At 38.9% G+C, this 15,127-nt stretch overlaps 1 protein-coding gene across 1 annotated transcript in view; it reads right to left on the bottom strand.

Moving 5' to 3' along the window:
* Positions 1-15,127, bottom strand: part of LOC139728331 (pituitary homeobox 3-like) — a 53,081-nt gene that overhangs the window by 20,191 nt on the left and 17,763 nt on the right. Inside the window, exon 2 of the mRNA XM_071639275.1 lies at positions 6,508-6,722. Coding sequence (XP_071495376.1) covers positions 6,508-6,722 — 215 coding nt within the window. The remainder of the gene's footprint in view (positions 1-6,507; positions 6,723-15,127) is intronic.

The following is a 15,127-nucleotide window of genomic DNA, read 5'->3' on the forward strand; positions in this document are numbered from 1 at the left end:
GTGTAACCTGTTGCCATGGACAATCTTTTCGTTGTCCCTTCTCTACTTACGATAGTGGTTACAATTCTATATATGGAGGGAGTTTCCTGTCCATGTTAACCAAGACTGTGATCAGTGAGAGGAGCGATCTAGTTTTTAACCCTCGGCATCTAAATCTTTGATTGCACAAGGTCAGCGCTAAGTCTTTATTCTACTGAAGGACATGCAAATACAGGAAAACATAATGTCCATAATATATTCTAGCTGGAGCCTTGCCTGGTGTTTCAACAATATTATACAAATGTCTTCATTTGCCTTTTAGGGACGCGTTCGTGTATTTTGTATTTTAAGCATGATCTTTCTTGCCAAGGCACGACATTAGGAAATATTATTGGCCATGAACATAATGGGTGCGAGGAAAGCAAATCATAACAAAGGAGAATTAAAGGGGGAGTTTAAAAGAAGAGCCGTCCGGAGTCGCCTGGTCTGCAGCTAGTCATGACTGAAGAAGGAATAACTGTAGAGTCATAAATGATAATCTGCATGCGGCATGTCCATCAAAAAGCTTATTAATGTATAAAATCTGAAACTTTATAGTGCAATAATTATGGTAAAGTGACATGAGTTATCACTTTTTTCTTCTTCGTTTTCGTGTCCATAATGACTAGTATAGGGGGACGGTTTTTATTCCTTGGACATTCTGGCGTGTAAGGGGAGAAAAAAGTTCTCGAGTCCTTCGGGATGAAGTGCACTTTGGAGACGTGTCTGGCTGAAGTTACTGAATACGGAGCCCTATTGGAGGACTAACCAACAAGTTGGTATTTATATTATGGATGATAATCAAGGGGGGAAAAGGATGTGCTTTGCCCGCCGGACAAGACGTGGAATTGCCCACTGGCAGAAGTGAACTGTACTTTTGCTTGAAGACAATGCATCCCAAAATAAAGCTAATCCAGTCATCCGTCATTCCCATAACATACTTCTGGCACCCTTCAAGAAACCCCCCTGTGACTCGGCTCTTTCGCAAAGCCCGTCTCGGATAGAGTCGCAGCAGCTATCGCGGCTGCCGTCTTCTGTGGACTAATGCAGGCCCGCTGCACGGGCAACAGTATTACCCCTATTATCACGTTCCTGACTCACGAACATCAATTCATCTTTAAAGCGGAAGACGGACTGAAAGAACTCTAAATAGGAGTCTCTTTAAGGTTGGAATCCCCAACCAAGAAGTGCAATTATTGCTCGAGAATAATTTTGCTCTTACGACAACAGACACAGTTTTTGTGTGTGTTTCTTCGGGATCGTTTAGCGGCAATGTGTACAAGTTGTTTTAGGCAGTAGTTAGCAAGTTAACAAATACTCTGGTCGAATTCCAAAAGAATAACATAACATACCATGAACTGGATTGTAAGACTAACATTGGTTATTTAATATACCATTATTATCGAAATCGCTGAAAATGTTGTCAGGCCAATTGTCAACCGTTTCAAGCCTAAAAGTTTGTAGACCAATGACGCGCATCACCAATGACGCGCATCATGTGTCGCTGTATTTCCTTATTCTTATTTCAATCACCATCACGGACATGACATAGCTTATCTTTTTATTTCATTTTCATGTCTTTTTGTTCATGTATCATATATTTTCTGCAATGTCGAATAAACTCAACCATTTAATTTTGAACACAAAGTCTCTTTATTACTTGTATTTTTTTTATTGCAAACCTTGTGGTGTCTATATCTTTCCCCTCTTTACATTACACTGTATTTGTCTATCTACTGGGAGAGAGCTGGACTGGTTTTGTACTGGCTTCGTCGTACGGAGGGTTATATCGGAAATTGTCAATTTATATTTTTCTCTCACGCGAAGCTTTTCCAATTGTCCAATTACCGACTCCACCCAGTGTCGCTCGTGAACTTGCAATAATTACTAGGGCGAGTCGCAACTTTGTCAAAACGTAAATATATAATGCGTCATAGGCTTGGAGCATCGTGCTAAACGTATAAATTACGCTTTGAAAACCGAGCACCAATTGTCTTTTTCGCTCTCTGTTCTTCTTGTTGTTGTTGTCATCTTCTTTTTCGTTGATTTTTTTTCCAGGGTAAGTTATGATTAGCGGAGCCATCCACGGAGGGAACCCACAGAAGCGACATCCAGACCAGGCTGTCGTTACGGCTTCTGGACACGAAGGGCGTGTGCTCCGTACAGCACATCAAGAGAAACAGACACAGACAGACAGACATAAACAGACAGATACACACACGCACAAACACACATATCCTATCCCTCTCTTCCTCTGTCTGTCCATCCATCCATCTATCTATCTATCTATCTATCTATCTATCTATCTCTATCTATCTATTTATCTATCCATCTATCTATCCATCTCTATCTATCTGTCTATCTATCTATCTATCTATCTATATCTATATCTATCTATCTATCTATCTCTATCTATCTATTTATCTATCTACGTGTATCTCTATCTATCTATCTATCTATCTATCTATCTATCTCTATCTATCTATTTATCTATCTACGTGTATCTCTATCTATCTATCTATCTATCTATCTATCTATCTATATCTCCTTCCCTCTTTTTATCTCTCTGCTTACAACTATATTTCAGTGTCCGTTTGTTTGGCTTTTTTTTAGCTGATACTTGACATTCGACGAGACGCAATTAAAAGAGATACGCTACCATATCAGTTCTGAGACTTTATACGTTATACTTCTAGCCTTATAGCATTCTTTCACACTTTCTTCCACTCTGAGTTTTGTAATTATTTTGAATCTCTATTCAATCTTTTGTTGTTCTTCTTCTTTTTCTGAATTGAGGGTGGGATATAATTTTTCACAACGTGACCAAACGCTAGTTCAGCGATTGGAAAAAGTAAAACAAAGTAAAACTTATTTTTAAAAAAATGCAAAACTAATCATTATAAAACGATGTATAAATAATTGATAATGAATATGGATATAGGATAATAGACTATACAACAACAACAACAACTACTACTACTACTACTACTACTACTTCTACTACTACTACTACTACTACTACTACTACTACTACTACTTCTACTACTACTACTACTACTACTACTAATAATGATAATAATAATAATAATGATAATAATAATAATAATAATAATAGTAACTAACCTATCTCATTTTTTTTCTTTTTTTTTTTTGCTCTTAGACTATGGTAGCACTCTTGATCCTGATCAAGTTCCGTCCATATTGCTTTGGTCTATACCTAAAAAATATAGTATACATTTACTTTTAAGCCTGATACTCTTTTTAATTCAGCTTCACGTCTCTTAAGTTTCCGGATGTACTCCTGGGCATGATGAAAGCCGAACATTTTGGATAAAGTTATAATCATTTCACCATATCTGAACTGGAAGTTTTAAGAGAAGGTGATAATCTCCGCTTTTTGTGCAGAGACAGAGGAAAAGACGTACAAGAGAATTAAATAAAAATGAACTAAACTCTGCGGATTTTCCAGTAATGTGTCATCGATTGGTAACCACTTTCAACGATTGTGGTTCTGCGTGCCCGCATTCAATGTAGATTTCTTCTCTTTCAGTGCATCGAAACTACATTCTCGTGTCGTTTTATTGTCCAACAGTTAATACGGGACTATGAGTAATCGAGTTAAACGTGAATGACATGTGGGGGATTGCACACACACACACACACAAATGAAATATACTTTAATCAGTGTTGTCCAACTGTCTTTTAATCCATTGTTGGTGTAGTTCTACAAAATACATGGACTCATCAAAATGCGGTTTTTGGAGGGGGGAAAATGGTGGGAAACTCGATACTACAGCGGTGCACACCAAAAGTGCAGTGGGCACACACAGTTAGTTATAGAGAAGGGGGTGATATTGGACCCGTCTGCCACAGATGGATTTCCGGAAGTGAATGGAATGAGGGTGCTATTTGATAAGAATAAGCTTCATCATTTGTCTGATGTGCCAGGGCGCGAAATCTGCCACCCCGTGGATGACTAATCGAATCGATTATACTAGTTGTTATAGCTCGTTAACATTTTGTGGGGTTTTTTTGACGCCCTTATTAACCCACTGCATGCGACATCAATTTCCTGTCCATAATGTACACGTGTGAAATTTGAACAGGTTTGACTCAATGGCGCAGAAAGGGTTAAACGGTGTATCCTAGGATTTCTGGTGTGAAAAAGAAAAGGGACTCGAAGACAGGAACGAAGAAATCGTGACCAATTCATCAGCGGTTCAATTCATGATTCAATAATCAGCAATGAACCATGGTGGTTCTGCGGTTTGCGTGTGAGTGACGAGCTTTTCGCCCTTTTGACTTCACTCTTTCTCTCTAGCTCTCTTTCTCCCTCTTTTCTCTATAAATACAACAATACAATATAGATTGTGGATGCTATGACCTCTCTTCTTTTCAGCTGAGTCATCGCGCTGACTTCAAAGTTTAAGGAGAAAGTGGATGAAGCCGAATTGTTCCCCACAGAGCACACACTCTACACACACACACACACACACACACACACACACACACACACACACACACACACACACAGAGTTCGTGCGAGTATCATCTTGAGCTAGTAAACTGCATCCAGGGTTGCCTAAAACTGTTCGTGTCAGAATCTTAATACTGCACCCGAATTAACATCGGCAAACGAACGAGAACGAAGGAGAACATGGCCACTATTACAGATGGAAATGATTTTTTTCCCGATATTTCAATTAATATTCGGCCATCATAATATTCAAACGTGAAATTGTTGCCCATTTGAATTTATGAACATCAAACTTTACATAACAAGCCGAAAACCAGACGGTCTCACCCTGCAAGGAAGAAACCTCGATTTGATTGTATGTAAATGGCTGATGTAAACAAAATGGGGGAAATTCAAAGAACAACCGTTTCAGAAAATAAGAGCAACATCCTGGGAATGTTATTCCGTTTAAGCTTTTTGTTCACTTTTACTTGGCCGGGCTACTAGACATTCAATGATTTGATTTGATTTGATAATGGTTTATTAGAACAAACATGCACTACGGAGACTTGAAATTATCTATGAGAAATATTTTTCCTCACAGAGTTGAATATGCACTGAACATGAGGCAGATCTGTAATTAATGAAATTAATGTGCCCCCTCTTGTGGATAACGCAAAACAGATTGCGGAAAAAGAACGATAAACAAGATACTCGTTCGATATTGATAACGTTGGGATGTATTTTGTAGGACAGACAGCGTAAATCAAGCGGTAAGCCCAATAACTATCTACTCTTACCGTGCTCTGATAGAGAGATCCCGTAGAAAAGAAAATATCAAATTTCTGCTCACTGGCAACAGAACAACAGCGTCGTTCCGATATCATATTGAAAAAAAAGGGCGAAGATTTGAAAGCGCGTAATTCGTCATTATATCCCCATTCATCACGTTCTCCCTTTTTATTCATCACTTCTGTTTCAATGTTTGCAGTTTCCATTGATCTCTGTGACATTCTGTTTCCTCCACGCGGTTTCGTCATAACAGAGATGTTCCCTAATAGTTTGCAATCAGTCATTGGGAGGAAATGAGAAAACACAAACTTAATCCCGGTGTTTTCCTTTCCTGTCGTTTCCTTTTCGTTCATTTTCCTCATCGATTCGGAGTGGGGGGGGGGGGGGTTGTGTGAGGAGGAAGAGGAATAGATGGATGCGACTTCTGACAGTAAACATGAATTTCCGTTGAGTGATGGATTCGATGTATGTCTCAAACCAAATGAGAAGGGGGGGGGGTATGAAAGTTCGTCACAGTCAGAGAGATTGATTCTTATTCTACAGGCAGACGAAAAAGTCATGGAAGGTTTTGTAACATTGAATCTATTCTACACGAAACCACGTGAAATAGGGATCGGCAAGTAGGCGGAAGTTGGCCCTATAACTATAGTTTAGGAGGACATTGGGGCCTAGCTGCAGTAATGCTTCAAACTTTCCTCTAAAAAATAAACAAATATATAAATGAATTTAAAACAATTGATAAATAAACATACATCATGGTGTTGTAAATATATACATGTAGCTGTTTACCAAGAGTAACTTTTAGATGAAGCAAGTGATTTTATAGACATGCATTTTCAGAAAAGCAAACAAACAAACAAACACACACACACAAACGCACACACACACGCACACACACACAGGCACAAACACATGCGGCTTATAAGGATGCTGAGGTATTCGCGCATAGAAGTGGCTTTGAAAGTAGTGGTGGTGGCTTGGGGTAACAGCATTGGAAATCATTTCCAAGCAATTTCTTTTGTTTAGTTTTTATTTCACATTTAGTAGTTGAGAAAATGGTGGAAGAGAAGAACTTATGTGCCCATGAATGACGTAATAGTGGCAATCATGATCCACCATTCTCTGATCAGTATCAAAGGGGATGCCGTCTGTCAAATTAAAGAAATGACATTACAGTCTTGTAAAAATTGGATATCTTGGTTTTTTACGTATATCATCGTCTGCATCATGACAAAACGTACCCTCACTCTGGGTTCCGTGAGGTTCGTCCAGGCTGCAATCTCCTCCCTCGTCGACATGTCTGGGTAGCGATTCCGTGCGAAATTAGCCTCCAATTCCTGCAGCTGCTGGCTCGTGAAGTGCGTTCTCTGTCGTCGTTGGCGGCGCTTTTTCCCGTTATCCTGGTCGCCGCCGTCATCTGCGTCCGGATCGTTGCACGACTTTTCGCAGTTACCGTCTGCACGTGTCACAAATGAATACAAAATCGAAAATAAGAAGATTATTATCGATCGATTGGTCGTCTGAAATGTGAGGTGGCAGTTTCAAACTCAACACGGACAACAATAGCGGTCAATTTTCACCAAGGCAAGTGTTGAAATTCCACAATGAAACATGAGATGTCCGACCTACTCATTCATTTCACAAGCTGTTGCTGTTTCTTCTGTGGAATTTCCCATTTCCTTGCTACAATTAGATTGTATAACAATGTGCATACACCTTTGTTTTTCGTAGAATATTGCTAAGTTGTGTCGCTTACATCCATCCGAGTTAAGTTGCTCACATCCACTAGTCTAAATTGTGAATACCCATTAGTCAAGCAGAGAAAAAAATGGTAACAAAGACTATATCGTGACTGTAATGATTTGATATTCAACAGAAAGGAAGTAAGAAACCTCAAATAATAAAACAAATATTTTCGTGAAAGTGAAATACACACGGTATTACAAAAGTTATGCCATGTAAATACCGCCTTTAAAATGAAAGATCAGGGACAAGGTTGGAAGAAATACTGAATTTGAAATTACTGAGACCATTTTGGCATGGATGACTACAACGACTACGGGTTGATCTTTAATTATTTTCTGATTAAATGAGAGCACCAAAAAAAGCAAATAGAGGGATGTAGGTGTATGTAAGGGTGGGGTAAAGAAGGTGAAGATGATGGAGATTAATTGACATATGCAGAAGACAGCTGCGAGGTATGTGTTTGCGTGTGTGTGTGTGGGGGGGGGGGGAGGCGTTCCCCCCCCCCCACCACCACCACATACACATACAGTTGATGGAAGGATGATGCAGATAGCAGGAGTGCGAAAGATCTGTTTGAGAGAAAGTGACATAATTATGTCGATGACACGGTGATACATGCCTATAGGTTCACTTTGAAGTGCATATATACAACGAATGATGTATTATCGCAATCTATGTCATGGAATGGCACAGCAGTGCACCTTGCCTCAGAGAGCACTGCTGTGGAGCCGACGCCAGTTAATTTGGCGATCCTGGTGCGCCACTGATGATTGCACGAACCGGCACGACAGTAAAATACTTGGGCATCACACAGTCCTAGTACCTTTGCGTTTTTTCGTACTGTCCTCACGTCGGACTGTAACATCGTGACTTGCGTTGGTTCGCACAAAACAATGAAAGAAATGTCGCACTCTACAAACAGAAAAAAAGCGTCAATCACGTATGCAACAACAACAACAACACAGAAATCTCGTCAGGTGACACATCAATCAGGTGAGAGAGCGAAGAAGAGAGACTTTAGAAGAACTGTTTCCAACGAGTATGACTCAAACGAAAATAAACAGACTGAAAGCGCTTCTACGTTTACCCTTAAACACAATGCACTGTTCAACTCATCAAAGTCACTCACACATTATTGAACTGTTTGCACTGATAATATGAGATCAATTTACCACTATCGCTTTTGTCGTTACGCCATTGCCAAGGTCAGCACATGTTCCTTTACATGCGGCCGAGAGGGAAAAAAAGAGTCAGGGAGATAGAGAAAGAGAAAAAAAAGAAATATCTACGGAACGGGGGAGTAGGAAAATTAGCGGCAAAGTCAACAAATTTAGCCAGACTGGTGGCACGATATGTTTGGAAAAGATTCCAGAAGGAAAATACATTCATAAGACCGTGACAACGCGCTTCGACTTGGCTTTGGTGAGTCTAGAGGGGTCAGTGGAGCAACTCAGATCGGAGCGCTTTGCGGAAGGTGTGCGAATCATTTTGACGGACTGTGAGGGCGTTTATCTTGGAAAGGGTCACGCCAGTGTCGCTGTTCTTGTTTTGTTTTGTTTTGTTTCGTCTTTTAAAGACACCGGAAATATAACTGTTTGCTCTTTGTTCGGAAACTCACGGAAACATCGCAGCAACAACTTGTGAGTAACGTCGGAAATGAGGGAGAGAGAGACGCTACACCAGACAGAGCTCCAATTATTTTAGTTGCTGCATTATTGCGGTAATCATACAGACGTGCGACGCACGTCGGCTATGGAAACTTTGCAAAAATTTTCTTTCTAATTTCGTTCGGCAAATCATTTTGTCAAACATCTTTGGTGCGTGAGATGGGAGGAAAAAATTGGAAATTGATCCTTGAATACGACTCGGACTGTTCTCATTACACTGATTGACCTGAGGAGCTGTTGCATCAACCGTTTGTGTGTGTGCGTGCGTTTCACTTTCATATCCTAAAACTAGAAAAGAGATGCACTTTTCGAGGCTTGCGTTTGGAGCTAAATTTACATCGTCATCAGTTAGTCAAACTTTGTCTTATTGCAGTCACAATGCTCTAAATGAATACCAATATCTATTCTTCTCCATGACCAACAATAAAGAGCAACTTCATTAATAGATATCGTGTCCACTAACAAGGCGCCATCTCATGACAACATGTGAGAAGGTAATTCCGTTGTCTTTATCAACGATTACTGCGAGCGGGCTTTCAAGTGTATTCCACACCATGTCAAGTTGACGTTGTTCAAAACAGAAAGACAGAGAGAGAAAAAAACCACACACACACAACAGCATCAACAGACGAACAGATAGATAGAACTTGCGTCAAAATCGGACTTGAAATTAACAAAAACAAGTTCTGGAACTCTAGAATTTGCTTCTTTTTTTTTGACTTAGTACACGCAAACATGGAAGAGGAGATGTCACCATCTCACAACTTTTCCTTTCTTTTCAGCACAAATATCTATCTATCTATCTATCTATCTATCTATCTATCTATCTATCTATCTATCTATCTATCTATCTATCCATCTATCTATCCTGTTTGTAGTCCACGCGATAGCAGGAGCAACCTCTTATTTCCCCCTTGACGATCATTGCTTTCATCTTATCATCTCCTCCTTATTGATGTCGTATCAAAAATGTAAATGGTCAGGATATTTTTTTTCTTGTTGTTGTATGAGACATTGGTCATGTAAAGAAATTACATCATCACCTCTGCCAAGAAGAATGTGTGGTTGCGTATAATATAATTGATTTGTGAAAATACAGGAATCTTTCAAATTTCCCAACTTTCTCATGTAGTTTAGACCAAATTTAGATGAAACCTTCCTCTACCATCCTCTAATGTCGAAGTCAACTTGAAGGTTGTGTGAAATTGTCTTTTATAGGCAAGATACAAGACTGATTTGATTTGGCAGATTTTGTGGTATACAATAAGCTTGATAAGCAAATATCTTCTTTTTTTTTAAACCAGAATTTTGCGCAACATTTATGGAACAGTTTTTGTTGTTCTGTTTTTTTGAAGTGTATAAGATTACACTTGGTTCTTCGCACAATCACACTTCATCTCCAAGTTATGGTTCACTATGAATTACTGGAAGTGATCAAACTGGGTCACACAAATCAAAAGTTAAAAAAGAATAGGAAAACTATACCAGCTGGCATCCTATTCAACACAATTGGTGTCTTAACGCCTTAATTTTCATTCACAGCTGGGCTGTCTACACTGACCGACATTCTCATACGACGAATAATTATTTACATCTAGAAAGCCAAACACTTTTGGTTGTTGTTGTTGCTGCTGCTGCTGTTGTTTTGTTTGGGATGGTTGTATGCTTCATCTTTACCGAATTCAATATTTCTATCTTTGTACTATCTCTCGCTGTGAAAATTGGTTTTCTTCCCTATACGATGCCATCTTGGGAAGTGTCGCATAGTCGAAGACAATTTTTTTTACCTCCTTTCCAATCCGCTACAAAATTTCTCCGTGTTTCATGAAATCGATAGTGACCGAGAGACCCAGCTGCCAACACAACAACTATGTCACACTTCCGCCGAATGACCTTATTATTATTTTCTGTTTCCTGTGTCATGTTTGTGCTCTCATTACCCTGAATCTCCGTCTTTTTAAAATCCTGATCGAGTTACAAAATACGGGTGTCAAGAAAGTGCTCCAAACAGTGGAAGCGGATCAATTTATTGGAGCGAAGTTTGTGGGCATATAGGAATATCCCACACCCGACGCAATGGAACGGCGGAAGACGCAAGATTTTTCTCCTGACGTCACAAACGACAACAATGATAACTTTTGTTTTGACGTCATAAAGAAGACTTAATGAAATTCCTATCTTCTCAAGCGTCAAGTCCAAACAGCAAATATATACCAGCAAACTATCATCGCTCGGTTGCTTAAGGACTCAGCATCGCGGCGTACGATACAAAGCAAATGTTATCAACTTCTGTACGATACAACGAGAAAGCTTTTTTTAACTTTACTCGAAGCACTGAAGTCCTAAGTTTCTGGCGTGCAACAGTCTAATACTTCACGCTACATTTATCTCCAAACATAAAAAAAAACTGAAGCTGGATATTCCTGAAGTACAGATACATTTCTTAAGCCCAAACAAAGTTTGCGAACTCTGTTTCATCATCTTGCTGTGATTATGCAACTTGCAATTTACAATTTCTTCGGAATGTCTTAACTGCACTTTCATTCACCAGACAAGAGTTCATCCGTAAGTCAAGCATAATAGCCATTTTGCCCTGTGGCAAGTTGTTCCGATAGGACATGAAAAACCGCTTAATTAGGCCAAATGGGGGAACTCGTTGTTCCGTCCTAGACACACAGAGAAAAGCTTGAATTTCAACGAAAGGTCCGCATTTTATTGCCGATCCATATTCTGTTACAGGAAATGGCGGGAAGAAAGAATGGAAGCGCAACTAGGTCGATATACGAACACCCGGAAGCTACCCAAAGCTTGATGTGTCTCTCTCGCGTCATGAGAACTTCTTTCCATGATCTTTTGAGGTTAACTTTCTTGAGGGTTAGCAGGGGCCCCCCGTTTGTGTCGTACTCAGTCCCACACTACTTACTTTGGTGTCGGGACAAAAAGCTGATTGGAACACATGCAAACCGATTTGTACCAATACCTCGAAAGATTGTCCTTAAAGTCACCTGCACGACTCTTCACTATGATTATATGTATTTCTTTTTTATCTGATACACATTTACTTGTATTGCTTTTATACATGTATAAATAAAGATAGATAGATAGATAGATAGATAGATAGATAGATAGATAGATGGATAGATAGATAGATAGGTAGGTAGGTAGAGACTTTTTATGTCAGGTAAATGAAAGTGCAGGTCAATCATTCTGAAGAAATTACCTGTGCCATTGATATGCAACAACTGAATATACAATAGAAGGATTTCGACAGCGAAGTACATTACCAACACAAGGTAGAGTAACATTGTCATGATCTTATCATTATTTTTACACAGAGACTAAAATTAGTTTCTGTTTCAGTTTCAATAAGTTTTATTTATCTATCTATTATTCATTTCTTTTTTAATACTGCAGGGTAGGCTTGTTCAGTTTTGTAAATCTGCTTTCTAAACACGCCCTGCAGTATTTCTCCACTCGTATGAAAGAAACAGTTGTTACGACATAGTCCCCCCCAAAAAAAATCACATGAAAACATAAACAAGAGTACTCATTAGAAATGTATAAGAATGTGAATATTACGTACATTTATTTCATGGTATATCTTAAAGTATACAGGTGGAGGAGACCATTATCGATAAGTACAATTCGCTTGACTTGGATAACAACCTCTGAACATTATGGTTTGTTACAGTTTCCTGTTATTTTTGACTGAAAGAACAAAACACAAAAAACACAGAATAGATAACGTGAACTTTCGAGTATTTTCAGTGTCATTTGACCGAGGGGGACAACACAAGGGCGATATAACAAGACAGAAACGAAATGAAAAAGCAAGAATTAGGGGACACCAGGATAGGAAAAGTTGATAGAAGAGAAGAGGGAAAAGAGAAGAGAAGCGACAGCATGCAGTGTTCAGAAGTTGGGAGCTTTACACAGGAAAACAAGACCAACTAATTTTACCTAAAGATTTGTATTTTAAACAATGATAATTTTACAGTGAACCAATTGTTATGATTTGGGGGTGAAATGGATCGGTGAGCATAACTTGTAATTCGAGTGATACACTGCGAGAAGAGTCTTTTTTTTTGTATTATAGGATGATTAACTATATTGTATAGAGAAGAGCTGCGTCTAAGACCGTCAGTCAATGAGTTCCATACATCAGGACCACGTTCATTTTCCAAGTAATAATCTGTTGCATAACGGACAGAGTATGAATGAATGCTTTAAGGAAGTTAGCATTATTTTCAAACATTTCAGGGAGCTGATTATTAGCATATTCATAATTGATATTGGTGTTTGCCACGTATGTATATCGGAGAATCTAAAAGTCTTACAAACATTCAATTTGTACTAAGTAGTGAGAACCATTAATAACGTTTTTGTAATGATACAGTCGATTCAGCTGATACCACAGTTTCCTCATACAATCGTAATGATATTGGGTAATATGAGTACTTATAAAGAATTTGTAGGGTGCTTTTAGTAAGGTATTCTCTAACTTTTCAGAGGATCAAGAGGATCCAGAGAATTTGATTTGAAATATTGAAAAAGTAACATGATTATTATTTTCCCCTTGATAAATGGATATTTTTTGAAGTTCACGTAATATCCATATCTACATGACAACTTTGATAATACATGACTAAAAATTTCCAGAATTTGCTTCTTCTTTTTTTTTTTTTTTGTAGTTCCTGGAGAGGAAGACGAATTTTATGTCGTCACAAATTCGGTATGAGAAATCAAACGAGTTTATTTTGAGGTATATTATGCCAGTGACTATAAAGCTACACTGTGGTTTCAAATCTTGTGTCTTCTGCAAGGTTATCCATCTTTCAACAATGACACGTCTTTTAAAATGATAGTTATACAGATAATGATTGTCTTTCGAAATAGGCTTATATTCAATTATTGCCGTGGTTTATTTTCGCTTGTCCTTATACTTACTTCAACGTTCGTGTTGTGGTTACGTGATAGTCATATTTTCACGGCACATTTATGGCGCTCGATCTATCAATGAATCAATATTCTTCTCATTCCCAATTGATCACTCATTTTCAAGAAGCGCAAATGTATCTTAACTGATGATTGGCCATCAAGACTTTCGCAATTCGCTGCTGTCTTTGGATGTTCTAGTTTACCCTTAAAGATGGGTTGAATTATCCTTGCCAGATAGCAGCGATAAGAAGTGCCCGTCTTCGCAAATCGAACTGGATTCTAGGGAAAATATTATCCGAGCAGCAGGAAGAGGGCTAATCAGAGCTAGCTAAGGGAGTTGTCAGTCTCTGCTACGTGCTCCAATAAACGCCTAATTGAAAGATTACGGATGGTCGGAATGGACGTTGATCATATTGTATAGCGACGCCATGGATGCAAGATGATTAGTATGGCGTGGAGAATACAAGAACAACAGCAAATCCACAGTTTGCAGTTTGCAGTTGAAGCGATTGCACAATAATCTTCCATCGAAATAATATGACGTAAGGGTTATTTATTTAAGAACGTTCGTAGTAATAGGTTTATCAATTATTTTAGATGTTATTTTGAGTGTTATCAGTCGTTGTTTCTCGCAGAGCAGTACACATGTTCAGCTAATATTTCATTACTCATTGCTCCATTTTTTTTATGTTAGAGCTAAAGTCACGTCAATATCTGATTTAAATCATCACGTGACCATATTCCACATTCTTTTGAAAAGTGGTTGAGATTGGCGATAAGAGGATGATGTATCTTACAGGGTATTACTAGAATCAAATAAAGTAAGCGAATAAGAATCCTATCCGTACATGCTGAAAAGTGACTGACCATATAAAGATAGACTTTCAAACTAAATCTGCCTCAACCAGCCGGGCTTTCTGATTGGTCGAAACTTTTTTCGTCATCACCCTGCGCTTGCATTGACAAATCCCTATATACTCTTGTTGCGTGATTCTCGATTCCCTGTCATAACCCAAGGTGTATCTTCGCGAGTGAAACATAATATGAGTCAAACTTCAAGGAGGATTCTTCTTTTGTTTTGTTTTGCTTTATTTTTGTTAAAAAGGGGGAAAGGCGGTGACTTGGCGCTTCTAGACCGCCGCTCATTACTCATTCGCTACGATTCTAACCACAAACATAATCACTTGCGTTTGTGCGAAGTTTTAATTTACACGCTTTCTCTCTCTTTTGGGGGAAGACTTTCGTATAAGAGGAATTTCAGTTTCCATGTCCCCAACAAATCACTCACTCGGCAACGTCAAACGCAATTCGATGGGAGCCAGTGACGAGTCGATCGAGAAAGGATGATTACGCATCGGTTTTGATTTATCTCTGGACGCAGTAAATGGCCGATTGATGTACTGGCAAATTCGATTACAGGACAGGGAGAAATGAAATAATTCGTCGCAGATGAGCCGAGTCTGGCTCAAGAGTTTAGACATAAAAGGGAACTTTGAGTACGGTGATTGAC

The sequence above is a fragment of the Diadema antillarum genome, unplaced genomic scaffold, assembly GCF_040938485.1.
Source record: "Diadema antillarum isolate AM-2024a unplaced genomic scaffold, OU_Dant_1.0 seq00000173_RagTag, whole genome shotgun sequence".
NCBI classification, from domain to species: Eukaryota; Metazoa; Echinodermata; class Echinoidea; order Diadematoida; family Diadematidae; genus Diadema; species Diadema antillarum.